The 19,612-nt window shown below is 42.9% G+C and overlaps 2 protein-coding genes across 2 annotated transcripts in view; one reads left to right on the forward strand and one right to left on the reverse strand.

The window, feature by feature from the left end:
• Positions 1–12,140, forward strand: part of tdrd9 (tudor domain containing 9) — a 50,077-nt gene extending 37,937 nt beyond the window's left edge. The window contains 12 exon segments of the mRNA XM_034195417.1: positions 3,312–3,423; positions 3,558–3,773; positions 6,557–6,646; positions 6,756–7,013; positions 7,397–7,564; positions 7,859–7,929; positions 8,021–8,130; positions 8,215–8,311; positions 8,394–8,535; positions 10,668–10,786; positions 10,867–10,939; positions 11,023–12,140. Of these exon segments, the coding sequence (XP_034051308.1) occupies positions 3,312–3,423; positions 3,558–3,773; positions 6,557–6,646; positions 6,756–7,013; positions 7,397–7,564; positions 7,859–7,929; positions 8,021–8,130; positions 8,215–8,311; positions 8,394–8,535; positions 10,668–10,786; positions 10,867–10,939; positions 11,023–11,121 (1,555 nt within the window). The 3' untranslated portion in view covers positions 11,122–12,140.
• Positions 12,141–12,252: 112 nt separating this feature from the next.
• rtn1a (reticulon 1a) overlaps positions 12,253–19,612 on the reverse strand; it is a 52,377-nt gene continuing 45,017 nt past the window's right edge. Inside the window, 3 exon segments of the mRNA XM_034195416.1 lie at positions 12,253–12,698; positions 16,121–16,179; positions 16,261–16,307. Coding sequence (XP_034051307.1) covers positions 12,656–12,698; positions 16,121–16,179; positions 16,261–16,307 — 149 coding nt within the window. The 3' untranslated portion in view covers positions 12,253–12,655.

The following is a 19,612-nucleotide window of genomic DNA, read 5'->3' on the forward strand; positions in this document are numbered from 1 at the left end:
GGTAGGACTTCCTTGAGCAGCCTGGCAGGAATGGGGTCTAATAAACATGTTGATGGTTTGGATGAAGTAACTAATGAAAATAACTCAGACAGAACAATCGGAGAGAAAGAGTCTAACCAAATACCGGCATCACTGAAAGCAGCCAAAGATAACGATACATCTTTGGGATGGTTATGAGTAATTTTTTCTCTAATAGTCAAAATTTTGTTAGCAAAGAAAGTCATGAAGTCATTACTAGTTAAAGTTAATGGAATACTCAGCGCAATAGAGCTCTGACTCTTGTCAGCCTGGCTACAGTGCTGAAAAGAAACCTGAGGTTATTCTTATTTTCTTCAATTAGTGATGAGTAGAAAGATGTCCTAGCTTTACGGAGGGCTTTTTTATAGAGCAGCAAACTCTTTTTCCAGGCTAAGTGAAGATCTTCTAAATTAGTGAGACGCCATTTCCTCTCCAACTTACGGGTTATCTGCTTTAAGCTACGAGTTTGTGAGTTATACCACGGAGTCAGACACTTCTGATTTAAAGCTCTCTTTTTCAGAGGAGCTACAGCATCCAAAGTTGTCTTCAAAGAGGATGTAAAACTATTGACGAGATACTCTAACTCCCTTACAGAGTTTAGGTAGCTTTTTATGTTATTAAAAAATGATCAGACAGAAGGGAGTTTTCAGGGAATACTGTTAAGTCTTCTATTTCCATACCATAAGTCAGAACAAGATCTAAGATATGATTAAAGTGGTGGGTGGACTCATTTACTTTTTGAGCAAAGCCGATAGAGTCTAATAATAGATTAAATGCAGTGTTGAGGCTGTCATTCTCAGCATCTGTGTGGATGTTAAAATCGCCCACTATAATTATCTTATCTGAGCTAAGCACTAAGTCAGACAAAAGGTCTGAAAATTCACAGAGAAACTCACAGTAACGACCAGGTGGACGATAGATAATAACAAATAAAACTGGTTTTTGGGACTTCCAATTTGGATGGACAAGACTAAGAGACAAGCTTTCAAATGAATTAAAGCTCTGTCTAGGTTTTTGATTAATTAATAAGCTGGAATGGAAGATTGCTGCTAATCCTCCGCCACGGCCCGTGCTACGAGCATTCTGACAGTTAGTGTGACTCGGGGGTGTTGACTCATTTAAACTAACATATTCATCCTGCTGTAACCAGGTTTCTGTTAGGCAGAATAAATCAATACGTTGATCAATTATTATATCATTTACCAACAGGGACTTAGAAGAGAGAGACCTAATGTTTAATAGACCACATTTAACTGTTTTAGTCTGTGGTGCAATTGAAGGTGCTATATTATTTTTTCTTTTTGAATTTTTATGCTTAAATAGATTTTTGCTGGTTATTGGTGGTCTGGGAGCAGGCACCGTCTCTACGGGGATGGGGTAATGAGGGGATGGCAGGGGGAGAGAAGCTGCAGAGAGGTGTATAAGACCACAGCTCTGCCTCCTGGTCCCAACGCTGGACAGTCACAGTTTGGAGGATCCAAGAAAATTGGCCAGATTTCTAGAAATGAGAGCTGCTCCATCCAAAGTGGGATGGATGCCGTCTCTCCTAACAAGACCAGGTCTTCCCCAGAAGCTTTGCCAATTATCAATGAAGCCCACCTCATTTTTTGGACACCACTCAGACAGCCAGCAATTCAAGGAGAACATGCGGCTAAACATGTCACTCCCGGTCTGATTGGGGAGGGGCCCAGAGAAAACAACAGAGTCCGACATTGTCTTTGCAAAGTTACACACCGATCCAATGTTAATTTTAGTGACCTCCGATTGGCGTAACCGAGTGTCATTACTGCCGACGTGAATTACAATCTTACCAAATTTACGCTTAGCCTTAGCCAGCAATTTCAAATGTCCTTCGATGTCGCCTGCTCTGGCCCCCGGAAGACAATTGACAATGGTTGCTGGTGTCGCTAACTTCACATTTCTCAAAACAGAGTCGCCAATAACCAGAGTTTGATCCTCGGCGAGTGTATCGTCGAGTGGGGAAAAACGGTTAGAGATGTGAACGGGTTGACGGTGTACACGGGGCTTCTGTTTAGGGCTACGCTTCCTCCTCACAGTCACCCAGTCAGCCTGCTTTCCCGACTGCCCGGGATCTGCCAGGGGGGAACTAACGGCGGCTAAGCTACCTTGGTCCGCACCGACTACAGGGGCCTGGCTAGCTGTAGAATTTTCCACGGTGCGGAGCCGAGTCTCCAATTCGCCCAGCCTGGCCTCCAAAGCTACGAATAAGCTGCACTTATTACAAGTACCGTTACTGCTAAAGGAGGCCGAGGAATAACTAAACATTTCACACCCAGAACAGAAAAGTGCGGGAGAGACAGGAGAAGCCGCCATGCTAAATCGGCTAAGAGCTAGTAGCTACGCAACCTAGCGGATTCCTAAAAACACACAAAGTGAATAATGTGTAAATAATTTAGAGGTGATTCAGCAGAAGGAGTGCCCCAATCAAGGCACCAAACAGGCCATGAAGCAGCACAGGCAACGCACGACAACAGCGAACGCACGACAACGGTGCTAAAATAAAATAAAAATCGACTAAACACGCTGTGGAGCAGCACAGATAACGCACGACAACAGTGCTAAAAAAAAAAAATTAAATAAAAAAAAAAATAAAAACGAAAGCGTTAGCAAGCTAGTTAGCTTGCCAACGCTGATGAAAGTTAGCTGATAAAAGTGCTCCGTCGCGATGTTTCGACCGTTAGAGGTCTTCCTTAGGCGTTGGAGCACAGTAAAAAAGTAAAAAAAAAAAAAAAAAAAAGTAAAAAGGTAAAAAAGTAAAAAAGTCTTGAAAAAGACTGTTAATTCAAGTCCAAAGCAGCAGGTAGCAGTCTCTGTGTAAACAGTCCCAACAGAGAGCCAAAATTCTGATGCAATCTCACTCCGAAGACCAAGTAGAGCACCAACATTCAGCAACAAACAAAAACAAAAAATATGTTGATAATTCAGTAGGAACATGGTATAATGCATCATAATTCCCATAATGCATGTCTACCCTGCTGAACTGCATCATCCTTCATCAGGAAACAACTTCTCTTCACGCTTTTGTCAAACATAATGGCTAAGAAATTATTGCATGTATTATTGTGGTGAAGACCAAATCCTGAAATGTTTGAGTTGTGATGTTACTTTTCAGTTTATGGTACCTCATTGATAGAAGCAAGAGCAGTTTTTAAAATGATGTAATATTAGGGCTTGAAATACTGAAGCATGTATTTATACAGTTTGTCAGTGTTAATGTGGATGAAATATCGCAGCCTGTCCACCCCGATTTTATGCATGTTGTTGCTCTGCAGGGTGAATGTTGACTTCGAGACTCAGTCTGTCTCCCCGGTGGGAGTGGGGAGCAGGACCATTGAACCAGACAGTCTCCCCCCAAATCGCTTGTTTGTGGTTAACATTACAGAGGTCAGTAGATTGCAGTGGCTCTCGTTTGTGCCTACAGTGCTCTATATTGGAGAGGCACCTGTGGGATGTGTCTAAAGGTGACTCAGTGAATCTGTAAAAGACGCATTTTCACCTTATTTGTGTCTCTTTTCCAGGTGATAGATGTTGGCCACTTTTGGGGTTTCCTAGCAGATGAAGCTAGCTTAAAAAAACAGCGGCATCTGACAGCAGAGATTAACATGCGTGAACTGCAGCCTGTCGCTGTGTCACTGTTTCCCAACCTGCTGTGCCTTGCGCCTTACTGCGAGAGCAATGAGGAGAGCTTGTACTATCGTGCCAGGATCCTGTCCATGCATGGCAAAACAGCACAGGTACACGTCTGAAGAAAAAATCCCCCTCATGCCCCCCCCAAATGCTCCACTTGGGAGGTGGTGGTTTAGCAATTAAACGGTTGGATTTGAGACCAGAGGATCCTCGGTTCAAATCCCAGCCTGACCGGAAATCACTAAGGGCCCTTGGGCAACTAGGGGATCCTTAATCCCCTAGTTGCTCCTGGTGTGTAGTGACATTGTATGTCAGCACCCTCACATTGGGGTATATGTGAGGCATTATTTGTAAAGTGCTTTGAGCATCTGATGCAGATGGAAAGCGCTATACAAATGCAGTCCATTTACCATTTATTTGTATTATTACAGGTGCATGTCAATAAATTAGAGTATCATTGAAAAGTTCATTTATTTCAGTAATTCAGAAAGTAAAGCTTGTATATAGATTCGTTACACACAGACTGATATATTTCAAGTGTTTATTTCTTTTAATTTTGATGATTATGGCTTACAGCTAATGAAAACCCAAAATTCAGGTTCTCAGAAAATTAGAATATTGCAAAAAACTTCAATATTCGGATGCAAAGTCTGACGTGATAAATCTCTTTTTGGACCCAAACAAAGAAAATCAGTGTTTTTCTCTGCACTCATTGGATCTGGCAGTGCAGTGTAAACAGTGAAAGAGTGCCACAGTGTTGTGTGCCCATGTGCACCACTCGACATGAAACTTCGCCGGCTTTGCCTTCTGTAGGTTTCCGACTAATGGCAAAGAAAAAAGTAGAGTAAAGTAGAGTAAGGTAAATAAACATGACTGTATTAGACATGTTACTGCCAAGTGGACCCAACAGACAGTGTTAATGTCACCTTCGCAAAAGTATTTAATTTAGATCAGTGATTACAAGTGGGATGGGTATCTTAAGAATCTGTAAATTATTTGTTATTCAGTTCACATTGTGCCGGGGCTAGCTGGTGGTTGGAGATAACAGCTTTGACCACTTACCATCACGAAAACACATTTGTTTTTGTCTCATGAACGCTCCGCTGAGGAAATGAAATTATTCTGACTATTTACCCAGACTGACAACAAATATGACAAAAGTAAGTACTTTTATGCACTTTTTGAGGCATTTTGTGAATGCAGAAACGTGCAGTCCTGTGTTATTAAACAAGCGCATGCTCCGCTGTGGAAAACGAGATTAGCTACCTAATCAGTGGGTCAGAGTCCGACGATTGAGCCACACTGACAACAATTATGAGTAAAGTACTTTTATGCATTTTTTGTGGTTTCTTGAGGCACTTTATGAAGGGAGAAATGCGCTCCAACCTCAAAACGTGCTTCTGTGTCATAAACCTAATGCACCCTCTCTTCTTCTGTGGCGTTTAATGGCAGCTGGCATCCTATACCATTTGCAAAATTTACAGACATCACCAGATCAGAAACAAATTCAAGCCCTTTTTAACCCGTTCTGGTGCGCAAGAAAAGACATTTGTCAATGTAAACAAAGTGACTGGCTCAGCCATCACTCTAGAAAAACCCACGTGCGTATTTTGTTTAGGTCCAGAAAGAGATTTATCACGTGACGTGTTACGTCATGGCTTTGCAAATGAATAGAGGTCATTGCTAAAGAAGCTGGCTGTTTACAGAGTGCTGTATCTAAGCATCTTAATGGAAAGTTGAGTGAAAGGAAAAAGTGTGGTAGAAAAATGTGCACAAGCAACAGGGATAACTGCAGCCTTGAGAGGATTCTGAAACAAACGCCTTTCAAAAATTTGGGGGAGATTCACAAGGAGTGGACTGTGGCTGGAGTCAGTGTTTCAAAAGCTGCATTCTTTATGTCAAGCCCCTCCTGACCCAAAGACAAAGCCAGAAGCATCTTTTCAAAAAAAAAAAAAAAAAAATTAAGCACATGATGAATCCTCTTGCTCACATTGGAGGCACTCAGCTCATACTCATGTTAAGAGCAATGTCATGGTGCTGACGTCACACCCATACATATTCAAATGATCAGAGGGGACATTGCCACTCACTTGAAGCAGCCGGTCACGATAGCCTGGGCTGCCATCTTGGGAGAGGGAATGAATGACATCGCACAATGTAAACAAATCAACATACTTACTTACCCAACAAATATTTGTGCCATTCTGTGAAGAATGATTTATTATGTAGATCTCCTCTGTATGGATTGAAATACTGTAACTCACAATGTTGTATCTTTTTTCATTTGGGGAGATTTCGGCTAAATTAGAGTGGATTTATCTGCAGTGATATTGCTAGTTAAACCTTTTGTTAACTACTTAACCCCTGGAAGATGGAAAAACAAGCACAACTTAACCAAGTTAAATGTTTGTGATGTTAAGGAAAATTTAAACTGAGCCAATTTCAATTTATTTGCTTGAATTAGCATCAAACATGGTCAAATAAAATGAGCAATGGATATTTTTCACCCTTCTTTCTGTTGCAGAAAATTAGTCTATTTGTATGGTGTATGTCATCTTGTGTGGAAATACATCTTTTTTTATTTAACCTAAGTCTTGATAGACTTATAGAATCAAAAATAATGTTCGTTCGTTCACAGCTCTACGTTATTCACATTCATTTACACTGAATGCTTTTTGTGCAAGTTTTGTTCTAAATTCCACATGGCTCTCACCTTGTCTCTGTCTTAACATCATTCTTGTAGGGGACCAAAAAAAAACATACAAGCACACAGTATTACCTTAATTCTGACTTGGAATGTCAACTGAATGAACATGAAAAAAAAATGGCATTAATAGTGCAGTATTTGATGATCTGTGATATAACACAGTAATTTTACTTTCACATTCAGGTGTTCTTCTCGGACTTTGGCAACACAGCATCAGTGCCCTTCAGCAGCCTCCGAGAGCTTCCTGCTGACCTTCACTCGCACCTGTTCCAGGTAGAAATCCTGAATGGCATAATTGTCTGCCAAATAAATGCACATTTATATTGGGCACAAGTGGATTCTACTGCAAACTGGTTGAAATAAAATATACTTTTGATTTCAGGCACAGGAATTCCAAGTAATTTGCATGCGCCCTTCAGCTCAGTCTATGATCCTGGGCAATCAGTGGAGCACTCGTGCCCGTGACCGCTTCACCACAATGGTGATGGGCCGTTCACTCATTGCGTCGCTGTATTCCATCCTCCATGACATCATGCGCGTGCAGCTGCTCATGGACTCAGAGATGGGAAACACTAGTGTGGCAGACATCTTGGTGGAGGAAGGACATGCTGTCATTGCTGAAGAGAGCCATGATTCCAAGGTGGGAGGCCTGATTGTCCCACAAGAAATTTGTTGAATGGAGTCTGTCAGAAGAAATATGCTTCTTCTCTTTGTGACCTTGCATTTCTCATGGTGTTGCCGGTTTCTGCCTTTATGACATTGCACTCATCATCATGATGCTTATAAAATAATCTTACACTGAAATGAAAAGACCCCTCTCTCCCCGTGACCCTTAATTGGAGTAAATGTGTATACAAATTGCGTGGATGGATAAAAGGAAAAGCGTGACAATGGATATATTTTTTAAATTCAAGTTTAATTTTTTTTTTCAAAGAAGATCTCATCAGTGCAAACCCCTATCCAAAGGTCTGCAGTGATGCTGCTGTACTTCCTGTTCTACATGTTATTTGTGTGCTCTTACAGCAAAACCACGAGGTGCTGATGTCTGTGTATGACGATATTGAGAAGGGCACATATATTCCCGCTACTACCAGCAACTCCTGGAACGATCAGAAAAAAGAGGAGAAGCAGCTCATGGATGAACTGCTCACCCACTTTTCCAAGAATCCCAGGTCTTACGCAAAGACAAAGGTAAAACCTGCTTCAGCCTGTGCACATTACATTGTATATCAGTGCTACAAATGTGTGGAGCTGCTTAGCTTTATGCTCTTAAATGAGTCATTCCACATAATGGGTGTCAGCTTTGGACAATATGTGGCACATTGTCCAGGAGAGGGAGCCATTGCAGCATACTGTTGAAAGCCAGTGGCACACCCTTTCTTTGTGATAAAGGAAACAATGGCAGCAAGATTATTGCATTTGTCACTTAGAATGACATTGCATTAGCATGAATGTCTGACCCCAGCCCTCCTTCTGTTCCCATAGGTTCGAGTGCATGGACCAGTCACTCCCCATAAAGTCATGTTCCAAACCATGAGTCACAGGACCTTCTGCAAGTAAGAATTGCATACACAACAACTGAATTTTTGCAAGTCAAAGGTAGTCCCTCCAACTGCCATTGTTGGTGTGTCTGTCTCTTCTTTCCAGGCAGGTGATGGTTGAAAAGGGCAGCATCAACTCCTTTGCTCTGAATGAAAACCCTCAATTGAAGCATCAGAGGATGCTGGTGGCTGGGTCTGTGTCAGTCAACACCACAGGTGAAAAAAAATGAAAAACCTTGTCATGAATAAAACCACATCCAGGGATAAGTGAGTGTTAACGCTTACATGCATACTGTACAGGTTCACGTATTCTGCTGAGCAATACCACCTGGATGCCAGACATCCCTGGACTTCCTGCGCTCATCACCATGCTTTTCACCCCGGTCATGGAGCTGCGGTTAGTCATACACAGGGTAAATATCCTCCTTTTAATCAAAACTGTTATAAATGTTTAATGCTTTCTTTTTTCCCTTTTTAAGAACCAATGAAGAGAAGACTTGTTACACCGGTGCCGTCTGTGGCTTAGGGTGGGATAATCACACTAAAGAAGAGGGCATTCTACCCGAGCGTGACATAGAACTCACCTTTGATGTTAAAGTTGATGTTGAGGACATCACTGAGGTAACAGCTGAAGCCACAAGCCTTCTGTACTCTTTATGTATATTAAAGTTATACCTTTAATACCTCTGTATATCCTGAATTTGAACTGGGTGAGTTTGGCAGACCATGCAACTTGTGCCAAATGCAAGGAATGGTTTTCCTTGGCTCTAGTGTCACTTGTTTCCTGTTAATTGAGAATTGTTTTGCTATGGCAAAACTTCACTTTTTTTCTTCTTCACTCTTATTGTAAAACTTGATTGATCTGACTCATCACACATAGGCCACTGTCTTTTCATCCTAGAATGAATATGAGGTTCTTCAGAAATTCTAAATGCTATGAATAAAGACAGAGATGGAAATAAATACATGTAGTGAAAAAGTATTTCTTCAGATGGACAAGCACTGTCAGTGGGACTGAATATATGAAAGGAAATAAACTGGGCACTATTTTAGCCGTCATATCAGATTTGTGCAGGAGATTGAAGATCCAAGTCTTTGGGGTCCTGGTGCCTCCTGTGTTACTGCATGAGATGGTGAAACTTTGGTGCTAACCGCTTGGGTACTGCTGGAATGACTGTCTGAAACAAAGGGTCACTTAGGGATATAAGATAAGGAGTATCAGTTGCATTGTGAAGGAACATCATTTACAATGTTTTTTCCATGTGATACATTCCTCTAGTCCACCATGCACATACCCCAGTGTTGAGAACCCCAGCAGCTGGAGAAGGCCAAAGGGACACCCACGTTTTACTTGGCTGCAAAAAAACCCCCAAATGCTTACTTTCAAAAGATGGGGACAGACCGGTTGTTTGCAGTGGTGGGCACAGTTCCGTTAACCACAAATTATCGAAGCTAACATTTTCATTAGCGGATTAGCTTTCCAGATAACTTTGAAAACCATCATGGACCAATTAGCTTCCGAAAAATGTAGTTCCGATAACTTTTAGACCGCTAACACTTTTTTGTGGGCATAGTGAATAAAGCTTAACAGTTAAAAACATTTAGTCTGAAATCAGAGATTTTAATGCCTGTCTGTTACATGTTTTGTAGCAGACAGACATGAATGGTAGAGCTGTATCCTCTGCAGGTAGAGGAGAACTGACTACAAGAGAGAAAGGAAGAGGGAGGGAAAAAGTGTGAGCAGCCACACATTCGCTAAAAGTGATGGACTTAACAGAATTTTCAGTTTTCAAATTGCCTTTTTTTACAAATGAAAAACATGACATATTTACAAATACAGATTTATTTGTAAAACCCACCACACGTTTCAGTAACTGTGTGTTATACCGACCAACCAACCACTGACGTCAGGAAACTAATGTACCCATAATGCAATGCGGCATGTGTGTCTAAACGTTAAAACATTAAAAATGAGTGCATTACTTTAAAACTAAAACAAATAGCTGATATTTTCACTCTGTAAAATGACAGACGTGATGTTAATTTCAGTAACTTGTCCGGATTTAGTTAGTTTAAAATTATAATTAAAACTGTCTGCCTGTGCAACACTCCACTGAAATGACCGGCAGGTCTGTATGGTGTGAAGAGAATGATCTTCTACCCCCCTTTCTGTCTGATCATCTGGTCTCTTTGCTGAGAGAAGGCTGATCTGAGACACAAGCGCTGACTCATTGTTGTGTCAGTAGCTGCTGTGTACTGAAATCAATACTGAAAGTTATCGGTTTAGCTTTTATCTGTAACTTGCGCTAATTTTTTTATGGATTATCGGTTTAGCTTTATAAAAGTTTACTTTTCAGTTAGCGGATTAACTGTTATCAAAGCTAACTTTTTGGTTAGCTGTGCCCACCACTGGTTGTTTGCCTTAGTGGTTGCCATCCATGACCCAGGCTGGTTCTGTGATGTGGTGACATGTGGCACATGCTCTCAGACTTTATTCTATTCTCTTTCAAAAGTCATGTTTTGGAACAGATTGGACGGAAAGACCGTATATGCGGCTTCATGGATTGTCCAAATTACCAGTACCCATGCTTATTGAGGACTTATTTCAGCTATAATATTTGTAATTAAAGTGCAGTAGAAGAGCAGTGGTACAGCTGATACTGTGCTAATTCTTCTGTTGTAATCATTGGGTGTACTGATCTGTGGCTCTTGGCTTGTGCACAAACACCATTTTCTGTTCTCTCTCTGGTCAGATTAATGCTTTGCGAGTGGCTATAAACCATCTGGTGAGTGAAGGATCCAGCGGCACTCTGCATCTGGGGTCTGATCAGATTTGCCGCCTGCAGGATGACTGTCGAGAACGGCTCATAAGGTCACTGATACATGAAGCAAAATTGTTTTCAAATGTTGCACAAGCAGTTATTAATTTGCGCTTGACATTGTGTAATGCAGATTGTTTACCAAGTCTCCATCCAGGGAAGCTGTCACTCCAGAGTACTATGGGAAATCAGGCACATGGAACCAGGTCTGCTCCACATCAGTGTTCCTTCATGTGTTTTTGATGTTCTTAGTTTATACATTTGTACTTTGTGTATGTTGTGCCTTTAGGTTGATCCTTCTGTGAAGATGGACATTGTTCAGCCTGAAAGCACAAAGATCAGGAACGTCCTCTTCCAGCTTCATCCGGTCACTCTCTTAAACAACTGAAAGGCCAGACTTAACCCTTGCATGTGTTTAGAAATATAACTGTTTATTATGGTTAACTACTATTACCAGTTTGTTCATATTTGAAGTGGTTTGTTTCAAAAAAGTAGTTTTAAGTTCAAACTGATATGTCTCTTAAAGAACTGAAAAGCCAAAGTAAGTCTTGCATTTGTTTGGAAATTGAACTGTTTATCATGGTTAACTACGATTACTAGTATAAGTTTGAACTGAGCAGGTTTGTTTTGAGGAAAGCCATTTTAAGTTAATTTGGGCTGTAGCTTTTAGCTCCTCAACAGAATGAGTGATCTCTTTTGCTTTTAGGCATTCCTGGATACATTTATGTTTGTTTATAAATGCCAGTGTTGGTTGGTTTCTGTAATTGTTGTATCAGTGGGCATTAAAAATAGTTGTTTGCAACATATGAGGCTTGTCGGTCTCCATTCAGACGTAGGATCAGCCTCACTGTGAGTCAAGTTAAATTTGCCGTCTGAATGCACACACATACAACACTCCTCCTACAAGATGTATCTGTGCTGGAACGCTTTGACTTGTATTTATAGCATATGTTCTCCCTTCCAAGTTTTCCTCTGTAGTGCAAATGCTGCTCACCCCTAAGAAGTGTCATCACCTCCAACACAGCTTCATGTGGGTGAGGGTCACAATTTTTAGTCTCTTTCTGAATGTGAAATAACGAGTAAAATAGCTGAAGACAGGTATACATCAAGGTACATTTATTTTCTTATGCATGTAATTAAATACATACTGTTAAGTGCAAATATTTAAAGAGTCCAGGGTCTAAAGAACTACAGAGTATAGCTGAACATAGTACAAAGTTGGACAGTAATTCAAACAAGCTAAATATCACCAGATACTCCTTGTCTTCATAGTAGTTGTACAACAGTACCTAAAACATGAGCAAGTGTGTTGTTCCTTATGGTCGTACAAAAGCAAAAACTCTACAATTACCACATCAAGGACGCATATTATTAAATTATTTTGTGCTCAGAAAAACCAAAAGGAAATGATTTAATATTTATATATATATTGACATATATTGTGAGAAGCCGAATCTGCTAACTTCTAACATGAAGCAGTATTTAACATTGGCAGCAGAACATGTTTGTAGGCATGTACCTTTTTCTTTTTTTCCCCTATTTTGTGCAAACCTTACAGTTTGTGGTATGCACTGCAAAGCAAACAGCGTGATTTTAAAAACTGCACAAAAGATATCAAATATTATTTACCCAAGGCTCGACTTCATGCACTTCATAATAAGCAACACAAAAAGTTTTATTTTATTTTTTTTTTCGAGTTGTGTACTTGCCTACCTAGAAACAGGATCATATGTGTGTGACAGTGTGTGTGTTAGTGTTTAGACTGCTATAGACAGAGTGAGGCTTCTCCAGTGGATGCTTGTAGAGACACCAAGATGACACAGCACAACGCCCCACAGATGATGACCAGGTTCACCAACAGCCACTGAGCTGCCTGTCTCTCAGCTGACTGGACCGTCAGCATTCGGGTGAGACACGCCACTCTACTCCTCCTTTCTCTTGGCCCCGGGGATCTTTGCTTGGATCCTGCACAGACAAAAAGCTTTGATATCGTGTATGAACCAATTTTAATTGAATTTTCTGGAGAGGTAGACATTAGCCACAGAAGAGCTGCTTAGATTCTGTGCAGATCGATTATTGATTAAAGGCAGGTAACTTAAATGTAGTAATAACAGAATGACTTGAAGTAAAGAGGGTTTCCACTTTAACAACTGCCAAGACTATAGATAATGATGGCTCAAAAAGTACCCCATCCATCATGCAGTTGTGCTAAGATACCATTACTACTCTTACACAAGACCTTGCCACACCTCTATCTAGATCAGAAAAAATCTCTGGCAAGAATCACCATGAATACAAAACATTACAAAGACATTACAGTGGCAGTACAATGCCCCACAATGTGACAAAATGTTGACGAGGCTCCATGACTTACAGATTGTGGGTGAAAAGCGTGCCAATGTCCCCTACAAATATAAGGCCCTACATACTTTCATCATGAACAATGAACCGTGGTTTTGAATGACAGATGCTGCTGTCACCTGATCTTAACCGCATCTCCGCGGTTTCTTTGTGGTATCATGTTGTGTTCATGACTGTATCTTGCTGGTTTGTGGCCGTGAACCAACAAGAGGCTGTCACAAAACCACCAAGATAGCAACAAACTGCACCAATACAGTGTCACAATGGGACATAACACATCAAGAGGGCAGACTGTCGCAGTGCATTGTGGGCCCTTCCTGCCCATGAACACACATCATGATATGGTTCCCACCATCAACAAGATGTCAATAGGACCAAGTCTTAGATTACAGTTTGTGGATGTTGTGTTGAATGTCATAAGGATAGAACCCCCGCCCTCACCTCCATCCACATGGGCAGAATTAACAAGCAAACTAATTTAATGAAGTAACTGATTGAGTACAACTACCTGTAACTTGTTACCCTGAAAGTAACTTGACTGTAACTAAGTACCTGTAACTGAGTAATTTTAAGTCACCTTTGATCTGACCTGTACTTCAATTCTGATTAAATTATCCTGACTGTTGGACCTCATTACAAGGTCAAACCCATCTCGATTTAAATTTTGCAATAAGGATCAAAGCATAATCCACTCCCTTTATCTTGAGACAGACAAATGGCGCTAAGTACCTCCTTTAAAAGGTTTAAAAACAGTACCTCCTTTAAAAGGTTCAAAAGTCAGTAATCAGGATTAAAGATCATAAATTAGGATCAGAAATAAGAGCTCAAGAGCAAAGATTACAATGACAGGTCAGCAATCAGAATGAGATGCGGATCAAAGGTTAATCAGAACCTACAAAAGTTTTAGAAGTCAAAGGAATAACCTTCATAATGGAGGGAAAAAAGGAATAAATGATACTGTCAAATGTAGACTCTTGTAAATATGCATTATACTTAACTGAAATTGGCTCAGATTATGGCTCTTAGAATAGATATAAAAATAACAAATTATTTATTCCACTTTGCATAGGCCCACTGTCTGAGATGGACCCATCATATCAATCAATCAATCAACTTTTTTCTTATATAGCGCCAAATCACAACAAACAGTTGCCCCAAGGCGCTCCATATTGCAAGGCAAGGCCATACAATAACCATGAAAAACCCCCAACGGTCAAAACGACCCCCTATGAGCAAGCACTTGGCCACAGTGGGAAGGAAAAAACTCCCTTTTAACAGGAAGAAACCTCCAGCAGAACCAGGCTCAGGGAGGGGCAGTCTTCTGCTGAGACTGGTTGGGGCTGAGGGAAAGAACCAGGAAAAAGACATGCCGAGAAGGGGGGCAGAGATCGATCACTAATGATTAAATGCAGAGTGATGCATACGGAGCAAAAAAAGAAAGAAACAGTGCATCATGGGAACCCCCCACAGTCTACGTCTAAAGCAACATAACCAAGGGATGGTCCAGGGTCACCCGATCCAGCCCTAACTATAAGCCTTAGCGAAACGAAAGTTTTAAGCCTAATCTAAAAGTAGAGAGGGTATCTGTCTCCCTGATCTGAATTGGGAGCTGGTTCCACAGGAGAGGAGCCTGAAAGCTGAAGGCTCTGCCTCCCATTCTACTCTTACAAACCCTAGGAACCACAAGTAAGCCCGCAGTCTGAGAGCGAAGCGCTCTAATGGGGTAATATGGTACTACGAGGTCCCTAAGATAAGATGGGACCTGATTATTCAAAACCTTATAAGTAAGAAGAAGAATTTTAATTCTATTCTAGAATTAACAGGAAGCCAATGAAGAGAGGCCAACACGGGTGAGATATGCCTCTCTCCTGCTAGTCCCCGTCAGTACTCTAGCTGCAGCATTCTGAACCAACTGAAGGCTTTTTAGGGAACTTTTAGGACAACCTGATAATAATGAATTACAATAGTCCAGCCTAGAGGAAATAAATGCATGAATTAGTTTTTCAGCATCACTCTGAGACAAGACCTTTCTGATTTTAGAAATATTGCGTAAATGCAAAAAGGCAGTCCTACATATTTGTTTAATATGCGCTTGAATGACATATCCTGATCAAAAATAACTCCAAGATTTCTCACAGTATTACTAGAGATCAGGGAAATGCCATCCAGAGTAACGATCTGGTTAGACACCATGCTTCTAAGATTTGTGGGGCCAAGTACAATAACTTCATATGGAGAAAATAGCCCATTACTTCAGGCACTGATGGGACATATGAGTTGCTGTGTCAATAAAAAAAAGAAGTTTAATTTTTCAAACTGCATTGTGTCATGCTATCTTGTGAGCACTCATTACAAAAAATACACAAAATAAATGTTAGAGGAAATATTTCTTTATGCTATGTGTTTCTGTGGGGGAAAAGAATATCTGTCGATATATGATCATATCAGGTTTTAGATTCTCCAAATATTGAAATACGTATTGGCTTTAAAAAGTCTGTAATGCTCGGCTGTAGGGGGTATGGACAGACTGCCTGGGTGGTTGCCACACAGGGCCCAAGATGTTCTGTCGTGTTGCTGGATGTGGTGATGGCTGCACCGGTGCTTGAACTCAGATGTGAAAGATAAAATACAATTTCATCTACCATAATATGAGTCCCAAGAAAACATACTGTAGGCAACTGTGTGTTACCAGTTAGACTCTTTTCTTCTTCTTTTTGCCCCAAAAATGAAGAATTTTGTCGGCGCTTTATTAGGAATGTTTAAATGACAATACATTTTTAGAAGCCCTCAGTCAAAACATTTTTTGCCTAAAAAAATGTACTTTTCCAGTCCAGCTTATTAGTAGTGCTGTATTATGGGTTTGATGCCTTGCCTAAGTGTTTGGACCATCAGTACCCTTCTTCACAGATAAACTTGGACTTGTATATAATATTTCAGCCCTGTTGGCTTGTCTTTGTTCTGTTTGATTTTTGCAACTTCATTTATCAACATGAATTTAAAATAAAAGGCAAAGCGTGAATACTCACTTCCTCACCACAGAGTTGACCTGGGTCCGTATTAAACCCACATACTGATCAATCTGTGCCTGGAACATAAGAACAGAAAAAATGTGAGGCTGGTGTTTTGAAACTAGTTTGACTTTAAATGGAGTGAAGCGATTTCTTACCTGATGTTTCTCATAGACCACAGGCATGGTGAACATGGAGACCACAGCTGCAGAGGGGGAATAAAAGTCAAAATATGCTGACATCCAGCAGGAATATGCTCAAATAGGAACACATTATGTCAATAGGGTCCACAAAAACCACAGCAGTTATCTGTATGTGTGTGTGTATGTATATATATATTATATATACACACACACATATATATATATACATACATATATATACACACACACAGGGAATAAGTATTTGAACACCCTGCGGTTTACAAGTTCTCTCACTTAGAAATCATGGAGGGGTCTGAAATTTTCATCATAGGTGCATGTCCACTGGAGAGACATAATCTAAAACTAAATCCAGAAATCACAATGTATGATTTTTTTTAATAATTTATTTGTATGTTACTGCTGCAAATAAGTATTTTGAACACCTACCAACCAGCAAGAATTCTGGCTCACACAGACCTGTTAATTTTTCTTTAAGAACCCTCTTATTCTGCACTCTTTACCTGTATTAATTGCACCTGTTTGAACTTGTTACCTGTATAAAAGTCACCTGTTCACACACTCAATCGATCACACTCCAACCTGTCCACCATAGCCAAGACCAAAGAGCTGTCTAAGGACACCAGGGACAAAACTGTAGACCTGCACAAGGCTGGGATGGACTACAGGACAACATAAAGCAGCTTGGTGGAAGACACAACTGTTGTGATTATTTATTAGAAAGTGGAAGAAACACAAGATGACTGTCAATCTCCCTTGGTCTGGGATTCCATGCAAGATCTGGATCCGCAGTGAAGCCGGCAGCTGTAGCTTCACTGCGGCCGGGCTGAGCACTTTAAGGATCCTAAACGGCCCGATGTATCGTTCCTTCAACTTTGGGGAGTCCACTTGTAAGGGGATGTCCTTCGTTGAAAGCCATACCTCCTGCCCGGGCTGGTAAGCAGGGGCCGGGAACGCTGGCGGTCTGCATGGGCCTTAGCCCTCGTCCGGGCCTTCAACAAGGCAGAACGGGCGGTGCGCTACACCCGACGGCATCTTCGCAGGTGGGCCTGGACCGAGGGCACACCGACCTCTCCCTCCACCACGGGAACAATGGGGGCTGGTACCCCAGACACACCTCAAAGGGGAGAGGCCGGTGGCAGAGGACACCTGACTGTTATGGGCGTACTCGATCCAGGCCAGATGGTGACTCCAGGCCGACGGGTGCGCGGATGTAACAGCGGAGGGCCTGTTCAAGTTCTTGGTTGGCCCGCTCTGCCGTCCATTCGTCTGAGGGTGATACCCGGACGAGAGGCTCACGTTGGCCCCCAGTTCTCTGCAGAAACTCCTCCAAACCTGTGAGGAGAACTGAGGACCACGGTCCGAGACAATGTCTGTTGGTATCCCATGCACGCACCGTGGCGGACCAGGAGGTCCGCTGTCTCCTGGGCCGTAGGGAGCTTCGGGAGGGCCACGAAGTGGGCCGCCTTGGAGAAACGGTCCACTATCATGAAGATGGTCGTCATGCCCTGGGACAGCGGGAGGCCCGTGACAAAGTCCAGGCCAATGTGAGACCAGGGGCGACGAGGCACCGGAAGAGGTTGCAGAAGTCCTTGTGTCTTGGAGTGGTCTGCCTTGCCCCTGGCACAGGTGGTGCAGGCCTGGACATACTCCCGGCGTCGGCCTCCATAGACGCCCCCGAAGCGCTGCCGGACAACTGCCACGGTCCTACGCACCCCTGGATGACAGGAGAGCTTGGACCTGTGACAGAAGTCCAAGACTGCAGCTCTGGCCTCTGGTGGGACGTATAAACGGTTCTTTGGTCCATTTCCGGGGTCCGGGCTCCATGCCAGGGCCTCCCGGACGGTCTTCTCCACGTCCGAGGTGAGGGTGGCCACGACAGTGGACTCCGGAATGATGGTCTCCGGTGGATCCGACAGCTTGGTTTTGACTTCATCTTCATGTACCTGGGACAAGGCATCTGATCTTTGGTTCTTGGTCCCGGGGCGATAGGTGATCTGGAAGTCAAAACGCCCAAAGAACAGTGACCAGCGGGCTTGCCTGGGGTTCAGCCGCTTGGCGGTCCTGATATACTCCAGGTTCCGGTGGTCAGTGAAAACCGTGAACGGCACAGACGCTCCCTCCAACAACCTCAACCACAAACTGGCGGCCAGGGTCGGGCTGCACCAGAACTGGTGCAGTCGAGAACCGTCGTTTCAACTCCCTGAACGCGGCTTCGCACCGATCCGACCAGGTGAAGGGGACTTTTGGAGAGGTCAGGGCTGTCAGGGGCTAACTACCTGACTATAGCCCTTAATGAACCTCCTGTAGAAATTTGCAAAGCCGAGGAACTGTTGCAGCTTCCTACGGCTTGTTGGTTGGGGCCAATCTCTCACCGCCCGCAACCTTGGCCGGATCAGGAGCGACGGAGTTGGAGGAGATGATAAACCCCAGGAAGGACAAAGAGGTGCGGTGAAACTCACACTTCTCGCCCTTCACAAACAGCCGGTTCTCCAACAACCGCTGCAGGACCTGACGTACATGCTGGACATGAGTCTCAGGGTCCGGAGAAAAAATGAGTATATCGTCCAGATATACGAAGACGAATCGGTGCAGGAAGTCCCGCAAGACGTCATTAACCAAAGCTTGGAACGTCGCGGGGGCGTTAGTGAGGCCGAACGGCATGACCAGTACTCAAAATGACCTAACGGGGTGTTAAATGCCGTCTTCACTCGTCTCCCTTCTGGACCCGAACCAGGTGGTACGCATTCCTAAGATCCAGTTTAGTGAAGATTTGGGCTCCATGCAGGGGCGTGAACACTGAATCTACAGGGGCAACGGGTATCGATTGCGAACCGTAATCTCATTCAGCCCCCTGTATCAATGCATGGACGGAGTCCGCCGTCTTTCTTGCCCACAAAAAGAAACCTGAGCCCATTGGGGAGGTGGAGTTCCGGATCAGCCCGGCAGCTATCGAGTCCCGGATATAGGTCTCCATTGATTCGCGCTCAGGTCGTGAGAGGTTGTACAGCCTGCTGGACGGGAACTCACCGCCGGAATCAAATCAATGGCACAATCGTACAGACGGTGCGGGGGAAGGGTGAGTGCCAGATCCTTGCTGAAGACGTCAGCCAGATCATGGTACTCAGCCGGCACAGCGTCAGATTGGGAGGGACTTTGACCTCCTCCTTAGCATGTAAACCGGGAGGAACCGAGGATCCTAAACACACCCGATGGCAGGTTTCGCTCCACTGCACCACCATCCCAGACGGCCAATCAATCCGGGGATTGTGTTTCAACATCCACGGGAAACCCAAAATCACGAGGGAGGTAGAAGGAGTCACAAAAAACTCGATCTCCTCCCGATGAT

Source organism: Thalassophryne amazonica, chromosome 19 (assembly GCF_902500255.1).
Source record: "Thalassophryne amazonica chromosome 19, fThaAma1.1, whole genome shotgun sequence".
NCBI lineage: Eukaryota > Metazoa > Chordata > Actinopteri > Batrachoidiformes > Batrachoididae > Thalassophryne > Thalassophryne amazonica.